The sequence below is a fragment of the Patagioenas fasciata genome, chromosome 9 (assembly GCF_037038585.1).
Source record: "Patagioenas fasciata isolate bPatFas1 chromosome 9, bPatFas1.hap1, whole genome shotgun sequence".
Taxonomy (NCBI): Eukaryota; Metazoa; Chordata; class Aves; order Columbiformes; family Columbidae; genus Patagioenas; species Patagioenas fasciata.
Window position 1 is genome coordinate 7,729,867 of NC_092528.1, and position 23,971 is coordinate 7,753,837.

Sequence of the window (23,971 nt, forward strand, 5' to 3'; positions counted from 1 at the left end):
CAGAGAGCGCGTGGTTTCTTCTGAAGCTGGACAGGATGTGCTAGTGCAGTGAAGGCTGCCCTTATAGTTTATATTCCCTGGAGGGGCTGAACAGACCTGTAGATGTGGTGCTTAGGGACACGGGGTAGTGGTGGACTTGGCAGTGCCCGGTTAATGGTTGGACTAGATGATCTTTAAGGTCTTTTCCAACTAAAACATTTCTGCGATTCTTTGGCGCTGCGGCCGCCGCGACAGGGGCCCCGCGCATGCGCCTCCGCAGGGCTGGGCAGTGCCCTCCTAAGATGGCGGCGGGGGCTGGACGGCGGAGCTCGCCGCTCTCAAGATGGCGGCAGCGCCGGGACGTGCTTCTGGGAGGGAGCACAAAATGGCGCTGGTGCGAGGTCCCCTCTGCTCAGAAGGGTGCCCTCCTGCCTGCCCGGCGGTGGAGGCCGACCCTGCGCTTGCAGCGCGGCCTCGCCGCGGCGCTGCCCAGTGCGAGGGCAAGGGTCGTGGGGTTAGCGGGGGCGGGAGGGAAGGAGGGCGGCGCCAGGCAGCGGTGGGGCGGCCGCTGTCGCCGTTGCGGTGCGCCACCGAGGGGCGAGGGCCCCTGACGGAGCGCGGCCGCGGCGCCGTGGCGGGCGTGGGGCGGCGGCTGCGGGCCGGGCCCCGGCTCTGAGGGAGCGCTCCTCGCCGCCGCGCTCGCCCTGCCGGGCACCGGCCTCCCGCCGCCTCCCTTCAGTCGCCCCTCGCGGGCCGCGGGCCGCGGCCCGGGCGGCGCTCGCCCCCGCTGCCCTTTCCCGCCGCGCCGCGGAGATGGCGTCGGGGCTGCGCGCCGCCGGGTTCCCCCCCTGGAAGCAGCACATCGCGGCGGAGCTGCGGCGGCGGGACCGGCTGCAGCGGCAGGCCTTCGAGGAGATCATCGCGCAGTGTGAGTGGCCGCGGCGGGGCCGCTTCCCTTCCCCCTCCTCTGGGACGGTGCGGGGGGAAAGGGCCCGCGAGGCCTCGCGTGTGGCAGCGTCAGGAGACCGGTCGGGAGATGTTTGTTAAAACTGAGGGAAATTGGAGGTTTTCCATTATTGAGGAAAATAAGTAATTGCTTCTTTTATTCCCTCACAGGCTAAAACGCGTTTGTGCTCCGGACAGTGATTCAGTGTCTGAATTGTCTTTGCAGTTTCCGCACAGATGTTTGTGGGGTTGAGAACAGTAGTGCTATTGATCTTATTCGCCATCTTTTGTAAAAATTGGAGCTGTTCAGGGGCCAGTGCTTTCCCTGCAGCGCTTGCGCGTCCCTCTGCTGCCTGAGATGTGACAGGAGCGGATGGCAAGAGGGTCACTGGACACTGCTCATGCTGAGGTGCCACGTGTTTTGGAGGGAGAAGCAAGTAAACCTTGGTAGGGCTCAGTGCGGTGCTGGATGTGACCCGTTCTCTGGCAGCCCTGTCTTGTTGCTATCAGTTGAGGGGCTGTAAAGAGTCTGAACTTTGAACTGCCTCTGTTTCAGCAGATAGCAATACACTTGAGCAGCCTCTCGATTCAACTTTCGTAAGACCAGTCGCACACAGCAGCCTGGTTAATGAGGAATTCTTAGATTTGTGGCTGAACGCTGCCTTAGCCTGCTGGCGTCAAAGAGGAGCACGTACTAGTGTGGTGGAGGCTCACCTAATGTTTGGTTGTGTCAGAATAATTAAAGATACTGGATCTTAGCTGGTGGAAGAAGAGGATGGGAATCTGGTTTTCCTTTTTGCTTATCTTCTTAGTTGTACTTGTTGCCCTTTCAGATAACAAGCTACTAGAGAAGTCGGACCTTCATGCGGTGCTGGCTGATAAGCTTCAAGCAGAAAAATACGACATGCAGAGCAGACATGAGATCAGGTATTTAAAATTCCTTTTCTGTCAGTCAGCTGTCTGTCACACACACTGTAACCTAAACCAGTTTGATGAATTGCACAAACAACTTCTAGGTTACTACAATAACTTGGAATAAAGCAAACTGGGAAATCTGTTGAGCTAAAAAGAAATGATAACTAATTCTAAACATGTGACAAAGTTGCAATATGTTTAGAGTATGCAATGCAGAAAGATCAGACCAAGTTTTGGACAGAAATTAATTTATCACAAACTCAAGGTGTGGAGGTGGAGCAGAACGAGCTTCTGCCTCTGATCTGCTTGCCTTGTAATGCTACCAGTGTTTGCCTGGTGTCAGTTCCTAGTGAATATGATCTGACTCTGGAATTGTCCAATCACATAAGCATTGCAGGGAAGACCCCACATCTTAGTTTCTTCTAATCTGTGTTATCACACAGAAGGGAAGAATAGAGAAAATCGTAACTGTGCAGCATCAGTTTAAAATAATCACAGTATGCTAAAATGAATGTGCCTTTTGTGTGCTTTCAGCAGGATTTTTTTAGGAAACTTCCTCTCTAACCTGGGAGTAGCACAGTAGTGCAGCAGGGATAGGTCATGCTGCTTATTCTGTTGGTGTTTGGATCCACAGTAGCTCAGAATTTCCTTCTTCTGTAGGAATTGCTTGCTCTGTTGAAGCTCTTTTTGTGATATAATGCAAAACTGCATATGCATCTCTAATTTGGATACAAAACCAATAAATATAGTTAAGGCTAATGTGTACTATTGCTAGTAAGGAAAGAGGAATTCCTGATTTTACAGGAATGGCAGGCAAAGCATCAGCATTTGCCCAGCAGGCTCGAGCTAACACCTGTGTGAAAGTTCTCAACAGCTTTCTTGGTGACTGCAGTTGCCCTGAGCCATCTTTGGTTTGTGGGAATGTGATTCTGGTTGAACACCCACTGTAAGAGATGAGGCTGAAGTAGATATGGATGAGAAGAAATGCACAGAGACAGCATCTTCCAAGCAAATACTAAGCTGAACTCTGATACTCTCCTCAGTATCTGACAGGTTTTTAAAACAGAATGGATTCCCTAATCCTAGATAGCTGAGGAAAATGCTTTTAATTACCTTAAGGCCAAGGAGGAGTATCTAGTTCTGGCTGTAGAGGTGTGCATGGCCAGAGTTACTGGACATTACCACAGGACTTGGCTTCTTGTCTGCTGGGACAGAGTTTTTTGGATATGCAGTGTCTTCTAGTATGGTGTTAGTTCACTGAGGTGTTGTTTTGTTGTTTGTTACTGATATTAACGCAAGACATTTCAGCTTCTGAATGCATTGTCTGTTTCCCACTGGACTGCTATAACACAGAATGGCTGCAGAAATGGATGCTTGCAAATACCTTGTTCTGTCTGATATAATAGCAATGAACTTAAAATTATTATTTTTAAAAGCTGGAATTCATAATATAGCTGCTAACTCATTTCACATCTGTGTGATATGTGTACATGTGTGTATGCTTTAAAAAAATGTGACTTCTGCCCCTGTCTCTCTGCTTTCAAAGATGTGGTAAATGTTACAGTCATAGTTGTTTAGGGGGCGATATGTGTGTTCTTCTGGCATATAGAAATTCCAAATTATGTCACATATGTGCTGTAAAGCACAATTAAAAACCACCCCCAAACCTTTACACAATAAAGGCTACAACATATTTGGAACAATGGAGGTGCTTGTAGCACCTGGAATGATAAAGCTAAGGGCCTGGGAACATACCTGTTGGTCCTTGGCTTTTGGTTCTGTGCTCTGCATTATTCTGTCTCCAGACATCTGGCATCTTCACGGTCTGCCAGCTCCCACCAAAACAAATTTGAGATGGTGAAATATTTGTAATTCTTCCAGAATTTGGAGAATGTAATTTTAAGATTCACTTGTCTTGTGCAAATTTAAGCTAAGACTAGTTATCTTCCATTTGCATTTAGAAAGATACAAAAAGGTGAATAGAATCCTCAGTATTTTTCCAGTACTTTATAAAGGCGTTTTGATTAGCGAGGAGTGAATGTGTTGTGAGGGAGCTACCTGTGGTTTAGTTTGTTAGAAGTAACCTGTATCTCTGATGTCGTATAGGGAATCCAAGGCAGTTTGTCCTGAGACTAAGTGGTGAAAGACACAGGAGCAATTGGGCTCTGGTTTGTGACATCTCTTCTTCCTCTCTCTCCAACTCCAGTCCAGGACATGATGGTACATGGAATGACGCTCAGTTGCAGGAACTGGCCCAGCTGAAGATAAAGCATCAAGAAGAGCTGACAGAGCTGCACAAGAAACGTGGCGAGGTCAGAAATTCCTCTTGTGTTCTGGATGGTCCATATGTGGCCCTCTGTAAATGTGACCTTGGTTTTACCAAGCTTATTCATCATCATTTGTTCCTCATTTCACTTACATCCTTTTTAAGCTCCTCATGTTGATGATTAAAATAAACCAGAGACAGTTTGTCTTTAAAACTGTCAGCCAGGCGATAAGAGCTTACATTGACAGCATAATATGATTTTTAAGAAGTTCTTGATTTTGTTTTTCATGAATAGGTTTTAAACTGTATTTATTAGAGGAGGAAGGAACTTAACCTGTGGACAGAGCTGTACATCACCACTAGTTCCACATTGAAAAGCCTTTGAATGAGTGAGACAGTAGGTGGCTGTGTGTGGTTTCATTTGTCTCTCTCCCTTTGCAGGACCTCTGCTATAAAAGAGTGAACAAAATAAACAAGCACGAGCAAAAGTTGAAAGTGCCACAGTGTTAGACTGAAATGGGAGTTCTGCTTCTGCCGTGTAGATGCAGTAGGGAGCCCAGGAGTCCTGTAGGTTATGAGACTTGGGCTTGGAAGAGAGGATAAGCTGCTGTCTGTGGGGTTTTGTTTTTGTTGTTGTCTTTTTTGTTTTGTTTTTCTGGGAAGATGTGGATTGGCAGAACCGGGTTTTTAAACACCACAGCAGTAGATGAGTCCAGGAGCGATTACCTGAATGGTACTGCAGACTTTCACAGGGAGATGGTGGGTGTGACCTGGAAAATGCTGTCATTCTCACACCTTGCTGGAGTTGTAGGGAAGCCTCAACATGAGTAATTCTGAGTTTTTCAAATTGGAAACAGCTGTCTATGGGAGGTGTGCACTGAGTAGTCAAAGCAGTGGAAGTTCCTTCTTCCCAGCCTGGTATCCTGAGCCATCCACCCCACCTTGCTGCTCCCTGGCAGCCCAGGCTCTGTCCCTCTCTTTCCTATGCTGGTAGAGACTTCACCAGCAACTTTCTTTGTGGGAGAATTCTTAACGAAGACTGTGTTTGCAATATGTGAGCTGCATGTCTCCTGTAACAGCTGTCTTAGGCATAACAGGAGGATTTGTTGCTTAGTTGTTAGTGCTTATATGTCTGTTTACTTAGTTGGCAATTTTTAGTTTCTGTATTGATTTTTCCAGAACTTTAAAAAATTTTATTTGTAATATGCATTCTGTTTGATGTGACTTTATCAAAGAAACCTCGTGAGGAAAGGGAGTGAGATATTGAAGGACAATATCTTTTTGAACAACTTGTATTTGAAAGTAGATACCCTGATTTAATGACCTGTGCAATAGGGGCAGTAATAAGATCTGTATAGAACACTGTGAAAGGCGTGTGTCCTGCTTGTGATGTTAGATGAGTGGGTACCCTCAGTGTGAGTTATCCAGCTGGCATCCCTGCATTTTGTAATGTCATTTTATCTTCTCTGTAGCTGGCGCAGTCTGTAATTGATCTGAATAACCAAATGCAGCAGAAGGACAAAGAGATGCAGATGAATGAAGCAAAGTGAGTAGGAACTGTTTCATCTGTGTGGTTGATATGAGACGAAGACTTCTGTTTAAGTGGTTTGTTAGTTTTATAATATTCTCTAGGAGTCCAAGCTGTGGGCTAAAAAAATCCTTTGATGGGCATTGTACAAATAGCACAATGGTGGATGGTGTAGATCCCGAAGGACATCCTCATTGTTTTGTGTGGTTTTTTGCTGTTCCAGGATTGCAGAATATTTGCAAAAGATCTCTGAACTGGAAACAGAGTGCCAGGAATTGCGTAGCAAACTGCAAGATCTGGAACGAGCTAATCAGACGCTGAAAGATGAGTATGACGCTCTCCAGATCACCTTCAATGCCTTGGAGGAGAAACTGAGGAAAACTACTGAAGACAACCAGGAGCTGGTCTCGCGTTGGATGGCAGAGAAAGCACAAGAAGCCAATCGTTTGAATGCAGAAAATGAAAAGGATTCAAGGTGAGATTGGCCTCTAGTTGATAAACTACTTCCCAATATATTTTTGAATTCTTCTGAGTGCATAGGATAAAACCAGATTTAGTTTTGATCTTGGAGATCTCTGTATTCTTGCACAACACAATGGGAGTCCAGAACTTGGTGTTCCCTCTTTTGGCCAAAACAGACAGATGCTTTGTGAAAACATTCCTGTCTTTTAAATGAATAAAACATGTTCTTTTGTTTCTTGAGCAACATTTAACTATGGCCTAAAGATCATAAATCAGATAGAAACTGGGTTTTTTTGCTGGTATTGGAGTTGGACTTCTCTTGTTCATATTGTGTCTTGATACTTCTCTTAGTTTTGTGCTTTTTTTTCACTTAACCAATTTAAGTGTATTTTGTATTCTGCTAAAAGGAGAAGCTGCTATGAGACTGAACTATATATAACTTGGAAAAAATTAGTTTTTACTTTTTTTTCCTCGCAATATAATTATTTTTCTTCTGAATTGCTTCAGCTTAACATGCCAACTAACAATACTTGGAGACTAAGAGCTATAAGACAAATCTCATAGTACTTGCCAGTTTTGCATTATTTTTACTAACATAATAGTTATTTTTAGTAAGTTTTTGCACTTCAAGCAAATCTACATTCATATGGGTCATAAAGGGCCGTAGGTTCACTTCGCCTTATTGCCTCACTTAATTGAGCTTGTCCTTCACTATTCATAGCAAGAAAACTGCCTCTCCTGCACCAGGTATCTTGAAAAGCAGGATAAAATTAGGGAAGTGGTCTGATTTTTTTTCAGAATGGCTTTAAGGAAGTTTTTTATTTGAATAACCTTGTTTTCCTTTCCTTAGGAGACGACAAGCCAGGCTGCAGAAGGAGCTGGCAGAAGCTGCCAAAGAACCCCTGCCTGTTGAACCGTAAGTTGTCTTGATTTACAGTCTCCTTCATCACTTCATGTTTCAGTTTTATGCAGATACATGATGAATAGTATCTTCATTATTTCTAAATTTGGTGATGTAGAGGACTGTTTAAACTTTGGTGTAAAGTCAGAAATGTACAGTAATGCTCCCTGCTCGAACTTGCAGAAGGAGGAGCTTTGTTATGACTAAAAATAGATGCTTGGACTAAAAGTCCTAAGAATACTTCATATGGTGAATATACTTATCTCAGCATTAAAACACTCGTTATGTGGTGCCTTTGGTCTTTAAAGTGATCCTTTAATCATGGCGCAGTATACTCATATCAAGAGTTGAGATGCCTACTTTTTAAGTGTTAGAGTACAAATATGTGTGACCAGAGATTTCCTGTAGGAACTGAGTGAGTTAAGGTGGGTAAAAGTTGAATTGATCACTTCCATACTGGGAGAGATTTCTATAGGGGGAAAAAAATAGATAGATGTGGAGTTACTGTCAAGTCTGAGATAAATACCTTTAGTCTCGTGTTCTCTTCAGCAGCAGTACATGGATATTCGCTGCGATATTTATTTCTGAGTGATATTTAATCAGCTGACTGAAGCAGGCAGTTGATGGTAGAAGGCGCTTTGCACCAGGCTGGTAAGGTTATTGGCACTTGTGTCAGCCCAATCCAGAAAAACTACACCTGCTGCGTTGGAAACAGCTGAGACAGTCCGTGGAACACAGTGCCAGAGCAGCGTGTGGGCTTTTTCTTGATGTCTGTTATCGTCGAATTAGCATCATGAAATCCCATGAGGTCTCTGCGCTGTGTCCTTACACATGATAGGAGCAATGAGTCTGCTCTGGTTATTTGATCTCAGTGCACATGAGATATTTTAGAATATTCATCTTTTCAATAAATAGTGTTGCTCTGAGAGGGGTAACACACCTCATGTCTGTGGCCACCTCCCACGTTAAACTTCTTCCTCCCGATTTCCTAAAATGAGACCTTCCTACCTTGGAGCTGAGCTCAGAGGTGGCTGTAGCACAACAGTTTGAATATTTTACTTCGTGATTTGATGGGCATGATAGTCTTAGTGTTTCAGAAATACTTGATATGAGACACTGAGAGGTTAAAATTGCTTGCATTTTAAAAAAGTATAAAAAATAATTGCTTCTGTAAATTGCTCAAACTCTGCTTCACAGATGTTTTTGATTCCTTCTTTTTGGTTTTGTAATTTTAGCGGGTTTGTATTGTATAAACGTGCTGCTTACTGAAGGGGAAAATTGCAGCATTTCAAGGTGTGTGCTTTGGTGTTTTTATTCGCTTCAAAAATATGTTAAGTTTACATGGAAAGTTTACAGTTTTAATAGCTCAGACTTTAGATTTTAAAAAAAATATCAGCAAAACTTGAGAATGTTTTATTGAAGTATCAACCTGATACTTTCTATCAGAGTGTATATTTTCCGTACCCTTAACGTATATACTGTCCTCCAAAATCTTAGAACTTAAAGTGCAGCTGTATTCTGAAATGAGAGATTAAAAGTGTTCCCATCAACTCTTTTGCAGCTTAGTGTTATCTGATGGCAGGAATTGGTTTATTCCAACTTAAATGCTGAATTTAAACTTTCTATTCAGTCACATGGCATCAGGTTGATAGTGTGTGTTTAAAAATAGTTTATCCTGCAAAATTAGTAATGGAGGAAAAATCATAACTGAAGGAAAAATATACTAGACTGTCAGAGCCCGTGATGACTAATGGGGACAAAACCTTTCAATGTTTGCTAAGTAGTTTAGCTGGATTAATTTATGGTATACATATTGGAACTTCACACTCCTGTTCAGTTGTACACCAACACTTGAGCGAAGTGTAACAAAACATCCCTTGTACCTCATGGAGCAGCACCTGAAGTACAACAGTATAGAAAGTACCCAAATGTCTTTGGGGATGACAAATAAAATTCAAACTCTTAGGCTTTTTTTTTTTCCTAATACTTCCTTGGTTCAGAACAGCAAAAAAGGTGCTGTGAAAATAGGATATCACCTATATTTGGGGTTGCAATGACTCATGTTTTTGTTGTTCTGTAACTGTTCCAGCACCTGTAGTTCACTCTGTAGCACAGTCTTGCTCACATGTAATAGGTCCTTGTAATGCTCCAAGTAGCACTGTGAGCTGAAATATAATGCCTGTAGTAAAGAGAATCTGGAAAGGATGCCTGTCAACATAAATATCAGGGGAGAATCCAACCCTGTTGTCAGTGAAGAGTGTAGTTGGCAGCTGGAAAGGAAAAAAAATGGGATTTAGCTGCTGCATTCACTAGTTTTCAGGCGTTGTATGTTGAATGTGGTATCTCTTGCAGTGACAGATCAGTGTTTGTGTTGTCTGGATTTACGTACATGTTACTACGCCCCTAGATGTGAGTTGGGCACAGGCAGTGACAGACCCTGAAACTGTGTCGGCTGTTCAGTTCGTGCACATTAGCGGGTGGTTTCCCTGGGAAGCTCCAGCTCATTGACAACGATGTGTTTTCTCTCACTTCAGCAGGGATGACGATATCGAAGTGCTGGCAGATGAAACCTCTGACACAGCTGAGGAGACATCTCCAGTGAGAACTGTCAGCCGAACATCCAGGTTTGTAGATCAAGAGATTTTTGTATCATGTCATTGAGAAAGAATGAGGGATGTAAGAACTGGAACAATGTTGGGAATGTTGCTGTTTTTACTTGCCTTCAGCTGGAACACAGTTTAGTACTTCTACCAGAGCAGTATGGAACTCATGTGCTGTTTTCTCTGTTACAATACTTTAGATATGCTCTGGTTTTCATTTGCTGTTCTAAATAAATTAAACTAGTGTCTGAAAAATCTGCATCTAGTCATAAAAACAAAGGTTTAAAACAAAAGAGACAATAGAATAGGTATTGCAATGCCTGTCGTATTATATCTGTTACTACACAAGATATCAATGTGATTTTGCAAATAGTTGTGTATTTTGATTTAGCTGAAGTGCTGAAAATGTCTTCACCTAGATTAAATGCATCTTTTCTTCCTCAAAAATAGCGGTGAGTGGAAAGTAAGAGGTAGTTACATGAGAGCATGGATTAAGTTGGTTGAAACTTTGGACTTGGCACTGTTATATCTAAAACCAGTAATTCACGGGGTGGAGGTTGAGGGAAATTGAAGAAACTTGACTCACAAATTGTGTTCTGAGTAGTTGTTACTGGTGACTTTTGAACTGATGCCTGCATTTGGTGTTTTCTGTCTTCGGGCTGGGTCTGCAGGGGAGGGAGTCTTTCCAAAGACTTGTTGCTATGAAATGTGTTTGTGTTGATCTTTGTGTGGAGAAGCTGCTCACAAGGTTTAAACCTGTCCTCCCCTCCTTCAGTAAGCGACTCTCCCAGCCAGCTGGAGGCCTTCTGGACTCTATCACTAATATCTTTGGGTAGGTTAGAACACTTTCGCCTCTTTGTTTTTTATATTGGTTTCAATGTACACCAAAATCTTGGTGATGCAGGGAATACAAACAAATAATTTCAGCCTTTCTTCTAGCTTCTGCCTTTCTTTTTTTTTCTTTTTTTGTTCTCCTCAACTTCCTGTTTCTTCCATCTTGCCGTGTGCTGGCCTCTGACCTTTCCCTCCAGTCTGTCTGAGTCTCCCCTTTTGGGACATCAATCTTCTGATGCTGCCAGGTGAAAACATTATCCGCGCTTAGTCCGGCACGTGAATGTATTCCATTGAAATAACACGGAACCCAGCTGCGTGATTAGATTTCAAATGCTGATAAAACTGGCTAGAAACTGTCTACAGTTAGAGAGGCAACAAGCCCCTCTTTGTGCAGAGAATACCTGGGGTTTGCTCTTACTTTCCACTGCACTTCGTTCCTTAAATAGGGTTATTTAAGTCGTTGGGTTCTGTGCTTAGGATCCAGAGTGGAGCCAGACCTTCTAAGTCAAGCCCTCCATTAGGTGGATGATCTTTGCATAAATGGTGTAACCTGAGCTTTTGAATGGAGCATTTTGCTGCCTGGGATGTAGTGCTGGAATAGTGTTCAGTCTCCCTAGACATAATGGTGGAGTTGTACTCTCTCCAACTGAACTCAGCCGCAATCACTCCCACATTTCTCTTTCTTATTAAAAAAAAATCCTAAATGAGGTCACTGGTATCCTATCAAATACCTAAAACCACAAGTGGATGTGGTACTATATGACAAATGTAATTTTTGAAAGATGAGAATAAAGAAGGTTTAAAAACTCCTTCCCCATTTTTTAATTGCTGTGCAGTGTAGTAAAGTGACAGGTGCAGATTTGGATGAGCTGGAGAGAAAGAGCATTCGATTCTCATTTTAAAATGATTCTACTCTGTTTCATCTCAGGAGGCGTTCTTTGTCGTCGCTCCCTGTTCCCCAGGATAATGTAGAACCACATCCAGGTGCCAGCAAAGAAGTGCGAGTGCCCACTACTGCCATATGTGTCTTTGTAAGTACAGAAGGAATTTTCAGTGTTACTGTTCCTTTTTCTGTCTTTGGAGGAAGCCAGTCCTGGGAACTGAGAACCAGAGACTCTTTCCATTAACATTGCCAAGCAAGAAGGAATTCTGCATTTGGTAGCATAGTTCATCACATTTAATTCTTAGCCTAAAAGCTTCTCAGAGCCAATATGCTTAATGTGTGTCTTGCTGAGGTCAATGATGACAAGTAAAAGGTCTGAGGGCACAGGGGAATTACACTCCATTACCCTCTGGGCTCCCAGCAGTCCCTGTTCTGTCATGCCACAGTAGAGCTATGATTGAGAAAGAGATTGCTGACAGTTTGGGATTGATTCAGTTCCAGTTCTCCAGAGTGAAGGGAGTTGTGGCACTGAATGTCATCCAACAGAACTGGTTAAGAGGAGCTCATTGTAGTGGGGTGTCTTCATTTGTTGTGTGTGATCTAAAGTTTTCAATCTGAGACCTCCTTTACGTGTTTTTTTGGCCTTGCAAGGCCCAACTTAAATTTCTGTGAAGAACATTGCCTTCTGAATTAAAGATATTGTGGTAAATTGCTTTGTAACGCAGCTACTTGTTTTAACGTTCCTCTTGAGCTTTCTCAGGCACTCCAGTTTGGGATGTGGATATTTCATGGACATAAAATGACTTACATTTTTCATCCAGAGTAATGGAGTCACTCACTGCAGCATGGAGTCTGTCCTGTTATCATCTTCTCTAGTGGAAGTTGTGGGGTGGAGGGAGTAGCCATGTTACTTAAGTGAGAATAGGGTCATAACCTAAGTGAGGGCCTGGAGCTGACTTGAATGGGGCACCAGACGAGGGGCTGATGGCTGCAGTGTGTGCTGCAACCTCTCTCCTCCTCTGGCTATATACAGCGAGCAAAGTTGAGCAACAAATGGCATACTGGCTGGGTATTACAAAGCTGCATATGGGAGGTTTTAAAGAATGCAAGAGGTTATGTTGGTTTCACCTTTCTCTTGCTCTTCTGTAATGTCTTCTGAACTTCCAAGAACAGCGCAGCCTGTCTTCCCCATGTGGAGGGGCAAACCATAGTAGGCTATGGTGACCCCCAGTCTTGGCAACATGGAGAATCCTGCCCCATTCCAATTAGGAACAGCTCCAGCAGTAATCCCGTCGGACTGTGGCGATATGGTGATGTGTGATTAGCACTGCAGTATGAGAAGGAAAAAGTCCCTACTCATTTCATGAGAATCCATCTGTTCCTTCCGGAGATGCTCAGTGTTACATTTTAGCTCCTGTGTTTGGAGCCCAAGTGGAGTGTGAGGATTTGTCCAGGTCCAGCGGAGCATTCCAGGAATGAATGTGGGGACTCTGGGCCAGAGGTTTGGCAGATGTGGGGAACAGACTGGGCATGCTGCTGGGGAGATGAGCAGAACAGGCTTGGGAAGGCGAAGAAGGCAGTCTCTCCAGCCATTGTTCTCTGGCAGAGTTTCTAGGCAAGGCCTTTGACCAGTTTTGTTCTGAATAGCTCTTCTGAAATGTTATGGCCCCCAAATATGTGCTGGCAGACCAAATTTAAGCAACAAGTTCCAGAAAAACTGATTTTGAAAGAGCAGTTACTGAAAATACTTAAAAGGAATGCAGCTGCTGAATTAAGAATGTTGTACTAATACTGTGTGGGTAAGTAGTAAGTAGTGGGAAATTAACAGGGGAAAAAAAGGGAAGGAATCTTAAAACTCTCATAGCTTTTAAAAGTTAAGAATCACTATTATGTGGCCAACTCAAGCTTCAGAACATGAAACTGTGAGAAAACAGGGGTTCAGAGGTGTCACTGCACCAGTGGGTAGGGACCACAGCTTAAACGCAAGCTCTCTGTGAGAGCAGGCGCTGTCACCACCGTGCTGGTACTACTTAATCACCAAAACAAAGTAGCGTTATTACCGTTATAATCTGTTACACTGTTTTATAGCAGTCTTTCCTACTCAGGCCTGACTTGAGTGTTCTGTAGTTGCATGAGCCGATTGGATCATGTTCCATGGGTGGCTCTAGATGGAGAAAGGAAAAGTTAGTTTCCTCCCACAGCATATCACCTGTCACTGTTTTCTTTTGTTTCCTTATTTTTTTTGGTGTAACTTAAAAGCCTTACCTTCTGAAGCCTAAGCTTGTGAAGCATTGTAAGGCTTCTGGCAGTTTGAGTCCTTGCTGATGTTTTCCTTTATGTGCTTTTGTTTTTTTCTTTAGATAAGGATCAGTCTTTTTGCTCTGTTTGTACACCAGCAACCATAGTAGAGTTTCAGTCTGTGGCTTTGTTTCCTATATACTGCTGAAAGATCTACAACTGTAGTTCTGTATAACCTTTTAAGTTCTGTAGCTTTCTAATCTGTGTATTTTGGGTCTGTGCTAATTCCATTTTGGATGTCTGTTCTGTTCCTTCTGCTCCTCAGGACGCACACGATGGGGAGGTGAACGCAGTGCAGTTCAGCCCCGGCTCCCGGTTACTAGCAACAGGAGGCATGGACCGCAGGGTTAAGCTTTGGGAAGTCTTGGGAGGTAAATTTTTTTTTTTTAGGGTATGGTGGGATGCGAAACGAACTCACAGTTCACTTTGTGTCAGCTCCTGTTCTAATCCACTGCTTAAGTTTTGTTCGTCTTTCTCTGCGCAGATAGGTGTGAACCCAAAGGTTCCCTCTCGGGTAGTAATGCTGGGATTACAAGCATAGAATTTGATAGTGCGGTGAGTATCTGTGCAACATCCACTGTTTGTGATTGGGAGTGAATTAATCAAATTATATTGTGATCTGCTATCAATTTTCATTCTTACACTTTGGAAAGTTACCTAAGAAATTCATTAAAATACTTATGAGAGTAACTGCAAATAGCTAAAAATTGTCCAAAAGATCTTCATTTGATATGCTGTGGTCTGTAATTCTCATTTTCTCTTACAATTCTGAGGATGATATGCAGCTCAGACATGGGCTGTTATGGGCTATTGTGATAAAATTACAATAAAATATACCAGGCTTTGTCTAAAGTAAGAAATTCAGCTTCTCACTAAAGCTGGCATAACAGCACAGAAGACACAAACACACTGAGGCTTTATTTCTGTGAAGCTTCTTTTCCTTCTGTGCTCTGCTGAGGTCTGTGATGAACAGTAAAAGGTCTGATTTCCCAAAGACTTGCGCTTCCATGACCCCTTCTCCCAGCGGTTTCTCACCAGTCACAGCACAGCAGTGGTGTGGCTGGCAGTGTTTGATGACAGCTTGTGATGTGCTCAGTTCATGTCAACCTCAAGTATTGGAGATGTGGCCGGGCTCAGCATCCAACAGCCCTACCTGAAGGAGTCTGGGGTCTTGGACAGTTAAAACTGGACACATGATCTGACTTTTCTGCTGAGACCTCTCCCATAACACAATGCTTTCCTGCATAGGCAGCAGACCGAAGCTGTCATCTTTTCTTCCATTTTGTGATTCTGTGTGGTAAACTTTATTGATACGCACCCAAAAGGATCCCTTCTTTGGACACTGACCAGCTCAGTAGAGATTTGCTGGTGCTGTTAATCTGCAGGAGAAACTAGTTCTGATTTTTGGCAACTTTCTTGAACACATTTGAGGTGAGAACTGCGTGAGGTGAGATGCTAATGGGCTTTAAGGATTTAGGAAAGTCTTTTGAGCTGGACAGGTGACCATTCTCCATCATGGATGACTTGGAAGTGCCCTCAGCCTAAGGCCATGAACAGGCCAATTTATGTCTCCTTGGACAGGTTTAGTTTTTTGAATCTTGGTTTAAAATGTTAGAATTGTAATGAAAATCACAAGAGTTGGGCTAATTCCACTCTGAGGCCTATCTAAGTAGTGGAGGTAGATGTAAAAAATCAAAAAAAGAGGAAAATACCCCACAATAGGTAAGGGTAAACCCATTTCCTCACTGCGGCAGAAGGGAAAGGCGAATGTCTGTTCTGGTCTAATTTTTATTAGTCCTTATATCTGTAGTCATGATTCTACAAAAATCACTGTCACATTTTGGTGAGAAGAAAAAGCCGTAGCCTCTTTGAGAGTTGTTAGCCTAGTTTTCCATACTGGTATCTGCTACTGTTTCTTTCCTTTTTTCCTTTTTTTTTTTTTTTATTTGCCCTCCGGCAACATAGCACTAATATGGTTTTAATGATTTACTGGTAATACTTTTGAGTTTAATTTGCGTATTGACTTACAGAAGTAGTTTTAATTTAATTATGTGTTCACAGGGTTCGTACCTCTTAGCAGCTTCAAATGACTTTGCCAGCAGAATCTGGACGGTTGATGACAATCGATTGCGGGTGAGTCTCTTGAAGGTGAAACAGTGCTCTGGCTGTTTCTGTCTTGTATTTCCAGTTCTGTCTAGTGGGGACATGGCAATATTGGAAGTTGAGCATTTACAAGATCTTTTTCTCTTAAGAGTCTTTACAGCAAGATTTAAAATACAGTATTGATATCTGCACAGCCTTGTAGGAAACTCCAGTTACTGCATATTTTTGCAATACAGCCCTCTCGCTAGCAAAAGCTTACTACATAAATCCAATATGCTTTTGCATCCCCCTCTGTGGAAATTTAAATGCTTCTTGGAGTTTATGAAGAACCATTTCAATGTTTTAGTGTCAATCCAAGGAGAGGAGTGCTGAAGAAGTTTGTGGAAGACTTTGTGGAGGGATTTGTGTTTAATTTGAGGTGAGCAGCATTCTTGAGGAGTTCTTTGCCTTGCTGTTAAAGGCAGCAAGCCTGAAAGTGCTGGACTTCATTCTCAATGTGTTTTGAAAGATTCCTCACAGCCTCTTTGTACTTGCATTCTTCTCCAACACTTAGCTCTAGTTTAAAGAAGGATTCACCTCTGACCAAAAGAAAAGTTTATTTTCAGCTTTCTAAGAGTTCTTTTTCTTTATGATCATTCCTATGTACACTTTTCCTCAACTTCTAATTTTAGGAAGATGCTACTTTGGTGTTCTGTATCTTCTGACATTCCACATGTCGGTTATAACCTACAGTTGTGTTTTAATTCCCTGGATAGTTCTCAGTGTGGAGATGTCGGATCTCGTTTAGGGAAGTGAAGAATATCAGTTCTTTTGCAGCTTCTGTTTGGCTGCAAAACCTACTATAGGATGTGAATTATAGTGAATAAAAGTTTAGCAGACTATAGATTACTCACTACAAAAAGTTAAGTTATCCCTGCAAACATCCACCTGGCCTCACAGTATCTTCCTGTGATTTTTTGGTGTCTCTGGTGACTACCAGAGTGAGTGCATTTGGTGTTTGCTGATATAAAATAGCGCATTCTCTGTTTCGAATGTATGTAATAGCAGATTTGTCATGGCTTGTGCATATGCGGGAGACAGTGAAGTGAAAACACAGTACATTTTTCCACAAACTCCCTACTTAAATGCAAATATCTGTACATAATGACTGTGCAACAAGAGTAGGAAAGAGATGCAGAGGGAAAGTTTAGATTCTCCTTTCTGGGATTTGTGTCCCTTCTTAAGATGAAGTGGTCTCTATGGAATTCTTTTTGTTGGAGTTTGTGTATCGATTTGCTTTATTTCCAAACTTTGCTCCCATTTCTTTCCATTCTTAAGGGTTTTTCTTCTGTATTTCCCAAGCCCAGATTGCTTTGGTATATAGTTAGATTTTTTTTTTTTTTTTTTGATACTCAAAGGACTATCAAATTGCACAAAGATTTTTCTCTTGTTTTTTCACAAGTCTTACTTCAGGCAGTCATTATTTTTTTTGATTTAATATGTAAATATTCAGCAATTTGAAGTGAATGTGGTTCATGTTCTCAGCCCCACAAAGCCTCCCCCTTCAGTTATGGAAACTGCTGCAGGGAGTTTTTCTGAAATCTCTGCTGTCTCAGCTTTCAGGCTTCAAAACGTAACAACAGTTGAGACTAAATGCTCTGTTGTATCCTTGAGAGGCTCATTATAAAAACCTGAAGGCACAGTTTCCATTTCTAGCGTGCTTTAACCCCTTCTCCTCATCATTCCTGCAAGGCTGTGTTGCAGTTGCCATCCATCCACGGTGCAGGAAGAGAACTCACAGGTTCCCTGAGTAGCTTGAGAAGCTGCAGCCAAAGGTGACCTGTGGCTCCCAGCCTCAGGCTGAACTCAGTGCTACTTCACACTCCTACTTGCTATTCATCTCTGTTTAACAATAACAGATTTTTTTGTTTTCTCCAAGCAATGCAGTACACATACAAATTATGATTTAAGATTGTCTTTGAGTTGTTAAACAGCAGAACTAGGAAGCTGGGAGGGAAGGAGCAAGCAGAACTGTGCAGTTTTACCATGTGAATCTCTTGTCCTCAGCACACCCTGACAGGTCACAGCGGTAAAGTTCTGTCGGCCAAGTTCTTGCTGGACAATGCACGCATTGTTTCGGGAAGTCATGACCGGACTCTCAAGCTCTGGGACCTCCGCAGCAAAGTTTGTAAGGAAACCTAACTTCTGTCTTCTCCTCCACATTCAGTGTTTCTGCTGAATGTAAATGCACGTCTGACGTAAAACAGATTAGTCTCAAAAAGCAAAAGCTAGCAGCCATGCCATCTTCTGTTGTTATTCAAGTAATTGGATTCTTTCTGCCTGTTACCTGAAACAAGAATAAGAAATCAAGTGCATGCAGGAAGCACTGTTAATGCTATTACATTAACAGCAGCTGTGTTCTGCGAGTGTTCTTTGTTTACTGGTCTGGCGGTGGGTATTTTAGTCTTGCACTAAAAACTTGGAGTTCTTAACCCTGAGGGGGGATGGAAATGTCTCTTGGAAATGTAGTGGAAAATTTCAGCATCTCAAACAAAGGAAATACTAGGATCCAGATTTTTCTTTAAGAATAACACCTTTTTTCCCTGGGCTCTTCTGTTGATGGCTCTTAAACCTGCTTGCGCTGCCAGAGGAGTTGAGATTCAAGGTTACCTTGATACCTAGACTGCAAACACAGGTCAAGGAGACAGTTTCATGTTGTTTAACAGTAGCAAATTATAGTTGTCTAAATACAAAGTGGAAGTAAAGCAGCTATTGTGGGGGCATTTAAAGGGATATTAGCCACAGCAAAGGAGATTGAGAAGGACAGAGAGGTTGTGGAAGACTTAAACCAGGATTATTCTAAGACAGAGTTTGTCTGCCCTGTGGTGCTCCTTGGACACTGCTCTGTGGGGCCACTGTATGTGTGTGGTGTAGTGATTATTTTCTGTCTCTATTTTCATCTGTTTGTACGTTATAAATCTCGGTGTGTCACCATTGGTTTGTCGTTTTTAGGTATAAAAACAGTGTTTGCAGGATCTAGCTGCAATGACATCGTATGTACTGAGCAATGTGTAATGAGTGGACATTTTGATAAGAAAATTCGTTTCTGGGACATCAGGTAAAACTCTTGTAAGAGAGCTTGTAGTGTAGGGATGGTTATGGGATTGCTGTCAAGTACAACGTGAACTGGGAAACTTACTGAGCTTGGAAATTAATGAGACTGTTAGAAATGTTGCAGAAGGCCATTGAAACAGACTTTTGTTACTGCTTTTATCACTGTTTGGTGTTTGAGATTTCTTTTTATGGGGAGGGATCTGGTTTCTTCTCTGAAAAGGCAGCCTGCTTTCTTCTAAGTATTTTGTATTGGTCAGTATTTGCCATTCTAAGTGTTATTTAGTTTTTCAGAGGGTGGGATTTTGAGGAAAGTAGTATCTAACTATTGGCTGGAAATGTCCACAAAGTGAGATCTAGCTTGGGAAAGAATCAAAATGTACCAGTTGAATCAAATAATCTAATATAGCAATACTCTTTTTTGTCTTCTTCCATATTGGGACAAGTCAAAGTTTTGACACAGCAGTTTGACTTCTGGACCCTGGTTTACTCTTCTTTTTTTTTTTGCTTTCTTTCTTTCTTTGTCTTTAGGACTGAAAGCATCGTAAAAGAACTGGAGCTGCTTGGGAGAATCACAGCTCTGGACCTGAACTCAGAGCGAACAGAGCTTTTGACCTGTTCCCGTGATGATCTGCTAAAGATCATTGATCTGCGGGTTAGTGCTGTCAAGCAGACATTCAGGTGAGTGTGTTCTCCACCAGAACATTATGAATTTTGGAATCGCGGATTGCAGATCGCTCTCAGTGTTGGAGTGTTTTGCAGTTATCTCCATGGAGAAAACAGTCTTCTAACTTTTTTTCTACATGGGTAGCTCAGTTCTCTGGAGTCTAACAGCAAAGATCTCCTCTGATGGATCTTTTAGTGACCTCTTTAAAGAAAGCAGCTTGGCTTAGGAGTCGTTGGCCTAAAGGAAAGAATTTCTTCAACTGTGATTGAGAGGAAGGTGTAAGAGAAATGCAAATTATTATAAAGGGATATTGAATCTTACTCCGAACCATGTAGACATCCTTACCATGCTCTTTAGTGAGAACCTGGAAGTCCATCTTCTTACAAATGAATTTACACTTTCCTGATTCTTACTTTCAGTGCCCAGGGATTCAAATGCGGCTCTGACTGGACGAGAGTTGTGTTCAGGTAAAGTCAGACATAAGCAAGATACCTGATAAATCTTTCCCCAGCATGAGTGATTCCTGATGCTTGGCTGCATGGTCCCTGTTTACAGGTAGAAAAACGGGGGCAGAGTTTGTGGTTTGCCCAAGGTCGTGTCTGGTTCAAGACAGAGTATATCTGTAGATGTTGATCCAATGACTTGGAAACTTTCCAGTTTCAAAGTGCTTTTACCTCTTAGTGTTAGCAGCTGGTAGCATGTAACTCTTACAAGACTTCAATACCAAGTTGCTTGCTTAGGAAGTTGCAAGTGGAATGATGTTGTGTGCTGATAAATTGCTGACTCGAAAATTGTTTTCTGCCTTCCGCACCTTCTCTGATCTCATAGCCCTGATGGTAACTATGTTGCGGCTGGTTCAGCTGATGGGGCCCTCTACATTTGGAATGTGCTCACTGGCAAGTTGGAGAGGATGCTGGCAAAGCATCACAGGTGAGGAGAAGCTGCCGGTCCAATCTGAAAGGGGGATCTGGGTTGTGAATCTTGCTGAGCTATGAAAGAATTGTACAGCTTTGCAACTTATATAAGAGTGTGTGAGAATTTTTAATATGCAGATGCTTTGTGGATTCATGGCAGTATTCCCTCGATTGAATTAAGATTAGGTTATTGTTCAACTTCTTAAGCTGCAATATGAGTCTAATAAAGTACAGTCTCCTCAGAATATATTCAAAGTATCTCCCTTAGGCTTATTAAAAGCAGGAGTCTCCTGAGGGCTGAGACTGAAAGTGCTTTTTCTTTGATGGTCAGAGTACTGTAATATTTCATTCCAGTGTTGAGTGCTGTTTTGGAATTCAGTTTTTTTGTTAAACTTCTCCCTGACTTCCATTTTAGTTCTTCTATCAATGCGGTTGCGTGGTCGCCAGCGGGTGCCCACGTGGTCAGTGTGGACAAAGGAAACAAGGCTGTCCTGTGGTCTGAATTTTGACCGGCCGGAGGGTGAAAGGCAGAGCGTCCCGCGCCCCTGTGTGTGGTGGTGCTGGTCCGTGGCTGAACAGAACGGAGACCTGAGCCCAGATCCGTCCTCAGCGGGGATATTAACAAGTGCATGGGCTGCCCTTTCCAGAGGAAAGTTCTAAAGCAATGGAGAAGGATCCTGAGTCAGAGACGTCTTGTGACCGTAGCTGCACTGTGGCACTCGGACTGGGCAAAGGAGTAGCTGTTCTGGATGGAGAATGCTACCTAGTCGCACCTTTACCTGCGATATCTGTGCACCAAGTGGAGCTGAAGATACTAGTGGGATTCCTCACCAGACAGCTGTGCCAAATACCCTGTCACACAAATGTACCTACAGCACTTCTGAGTTGGAAATGTTGGATAGAAGTTACTGTGTATGCTGACTTCATACGTGTCCTGTCTCCTGTGTTCTGTTCTTGTGGCCTAGTTCAGGCTTGGGATGAGAAGATCCTGAAACGTGGACAGGTCCTGGACAGTCTGAAGTGTTGCAACAGCTTTTAAAGAATCTCCCGTGGCTCTGGCAGCTCTGCCTTTGAGTCACCAGCTCAATGCAGATCTGCTCCGATCCTGACCCAGGTTCTCCAGCACTGTCATGTGAACTCTTTGTATCTGTTTCACCTGTCTGTAAGGAAATGGTCCTTTCTTCAGGACTTCTGCATCCTTTTGTTAAAATGCCCTTCAACAGCTTGGGTATCACAGAATAGGAGATTTTTAATCTTTTTATTCCACAGGCAGTTTGGTTACTGGGTGTGAGGAGAGAGAAGCTCAACTTCTGGTGTGCTGCTGTGCTAAGGAATGTAGTCATACTGTGACTTCAGTACCAGAATGTAGATGTTTGGTCCCTTTTTCTGTTCATCCGTCCTGTCCTGGCGGCTGTCAGTAGAACACAGGGGAGCAGTTGGGTTAGATCCCAAATCCATTCTTTTGGTGCTGGCAATTCCAGGCCACTTGCCCCCTTCTTGAGCACACGTGCAATATTTTTGTTGGCGCTGGAGCCCTCTCTGTGCTACGGAGCAGTGTCTTGGCTCTGTCCCTGTTGAAGCATCTGAAACCACAATATGACTGGGTATGAGCTACCTGGCAAAACTTTATCCAGCCAAACCTTTCCACGTTGTCTGGGCCTCAAGACAAGCCACCAGCGTTTTATTGCCTTTTTATTTGCACTTTATTTTCTTCTTTCCTGATAGTGTTCTACTGAGGAAGTGTGTTCTTTGGAGGGGCTGGATTAGAGGGCAGCTGCTAGAACAGGTGTCTCTCTAACCTGGCCTTGTGTTCAGACACTTTCTCAGAGGGGAGTTAGAGCATATGGGGCAAAGTTTTTATTTATTCAGCTGCCCATACTTGATTGTAAATAAACCTGTGTTCTGCTTTTAAAACCCTACAATGCTCTGATTCATTTATTTGTGTGTCTGTGTGTGGGATCTTGTTCTGCATGAGCAAAGAAGGGAACCTGAAATGGGGTTTTCTGTGCTCTGTTTTCTTGATGAAGTGTGGATTTGGATTCAGCCACATTGTGGGATTTGGTGTAGAGGGGGAAAGAAGATAATGCTCTTAGCTTGAAGCTGGACATCCCACAGATACAACCTGGTCTTGCCCTGTTTCAGTAATACCACCTTGAGACCAAAGGAAGTCTTACCATGTTGAACAAGTGCCTCTATCCTAAAAAAGGTTGATGTGTTCTTAGATGTTTTGGATAAATTGCTGAATTGAGGAAATTAGTATCTATCTTTCAGGCACTGCTGAAAATAGAAGTCATTTTCTGCTTTGATACTTTACTACCTTGTTAGATATTTAAGCCGGTAATAGGAGTTGCATGTTTCTTGAGAAACACAAAGACCCTTGTTGAAGGTTCCTGCTTCAGAATAACAAAGCAACATCTTCAGCTCTTCAATGTATGAGAAGGTCCTTGAAAAAGCACCTACCAAGAGTCCAGGTGCCCTTGGTTACTGCGGAAAAGCAGATCGCTGAATAACAAGTCAGCATGATGAAAGATTATTGAGAGATTAACGTAATAAAAACTCTGCAGGCTCTGCTGAGACGGATCAGAGTGGGTTTAGAATGTTTATAATTTAGGCTGCTATACTTGTAGTTTTTCTACATCATGGACACAGATTCTTACACAAAGGGCTTTGTTTTGCCTGTTGAGGCTGTTACAAAGTAGGTTAATAATACTCGAGGATAATGGCTGGCCAGCCAAGACCTTTAGCATTTTAGATTGAAATTCTTTAGGATCAAGATATGGAGGAAATTCTAGTGACCAATTTTAGCTTTTTAAAAAATTTTGCGATTATTTCTTTACTTGTGTTGCCTGCTTTTCTGCTTCAACCTGCAGAGGGAAGAAGAGAAAATGAAGGTACCTGCTGTGCAGGGGTCCTGTCGCACTGTTCTGCTGCTGAAGGCAGAGCTGCCCTTCAAGTGGGTTAGGGAGGCGGCGAGTGGGTGTCTCTCTCCAGATATGAGGTGTGGTGTGTTTGGAAGCTCGTGCTATAGAGAAGCTACTTCCAGCCTGCCCTGAGGGTGTTTGCGACATGCATGTACCCTCAGAGGAGCAGCATGTAGCACAGGAATGCTCGCTCTTCTCCAGAAGGACTAATAATCCTCCAGTGGCAGCAGCACAAACTCTTCAAACAACTTGGATTTCTCCTTTTTGCTTTTGCACTGTGTGACTGAATAGAACATGTTGTATTTGTGGGTTGTGTTCTCTAATTCCCACAATCAGGATCTGTCTTTCCTTCAGCAACACAGGCACATGAGAATTGCCCTGTTTGGGGCTGGTTGGTTTGTGTTTGCCAGAGTTGATTAAACACAGCAGTGATTAAGGTCTCCAAATAATCCACCTCCAGTTAATAAAATGTTGCTGGAAATTGGAAAACACTGAAAGAGCTATGGAACACTCATTCATGTTCATTTTTTTTTTTTTAATTATTTGTGTGCCCAGGCCACTATATTCAAGGCAAATATTGATGACTGTTTGCAAAAATCAAGCTTTGATTTGTGACTCAAGACTGCCTGAGATGAAGGGTGCCGTTCAGGCCGACAAGTGGGGAG

The 23,971-nt window shown here is 42.9% G+C and overlaps 1 protein-coding gene and 2 non-coding genes across 9 annotated transcripts; all 3 read left to right on the forward strand.

Annotated features, from left to right (window-relative positions):
- The first annotated feature begins 622 nt into the window (after nt 1–622).
- On the forward strand, nt 623–22,307 carry ATG16L1 (autophagy related 16 like 1). Of its 7 annotated transcripts, XM_071812403.1 has the most exons (20): nt 841–907; nt 1,096–1,371; nt 1,758–1,851; nt 4,046–4,151; nt 5,578–5,651; nt 5,857–6,108; nt 6,946–7,011; nt 9,531–9,620; nt 10,372–10,428; nt 10,628–10,675; nt 11,359–11,461; nt 13,877–13,982; nt 14,096–14,166; nt 15,673–15,744; nt 17,761–17,881; nt 18,706–18,811; nt 19,336–19,485; nt 19,891–19,938; nt 20,300–20,401; nt 20,801–22,307. In XM_071812403.1, the coding sequence occupies exons 2-20, from the start codon at nt 1,326–1,328 to the stop codon at nt 20,892–20,894; spliced, it is 1,806 nt and encodes a 601-aa protein (XP_071668504.1). In that variant the 5' UTR covers nt 841–907; nt 1,096–1,325; the 3' UTR covers nt 20,895–22,307. The 7 variants fall into 7 exon arrangements, with proteins under 7 accessions (XP_065700613.1, XP_065700612.1, XP_065700616.1 ...); XM_065844541.2 differs by lacking the exon at nt 1,096–1,371 and having other exon boundaries at nt 623–907; nt 9,534–9,620; XM_065844540.2 differs by lacking the exon at nt 1,096–1,371 and having other exon boundaries at nt 624–907.
- On the forward strand, nt 11,665–11,935 carry LOC136105520 (small Cajal body-specific RNA 6). The gene has a single exon (XR_010651967.1). It is a non-coding gene; the product is annotated as a small Cajal body-specific RNA 6 (non-coding RNA).
- LOC136105521 (small Cajal body-specific RNA 6) lies at nt 14,569–14,829 on the forward strand. Its single transcript, XR_010651968.1, has one exon. It is a non-coding gene; the product is annotated as a small Cajal body-specific RNA 6 (non-coding RNA).
- Nucleotides 22,308–23,971: the final 1,664 nt, after the last annotated feature.

Coding starts and splice junctions, on each gene's coding strand:
- ATG16L1 (XM_065844540.2), top strand. CDS start 793: ATGGCGTCGGGGCTGCGCGCCGCCGGGTTCCCCCCCTGGAAGCAGCAC. Junction 10,429..10,627: donor TCTATCACTAATATCTTTGG/GTAGGTTAGAAC, acceptor CTTTCCCTCCAG/TCTGTCTGAGTCTCCCCTTT. Junction 18,812..19,335: donor ATTCGTTTCTGGGACATCAG/GTAAAACTCTTG, acceptor CTTTGTCTTTAG/GACTGAAAGCATCGTAAAAG.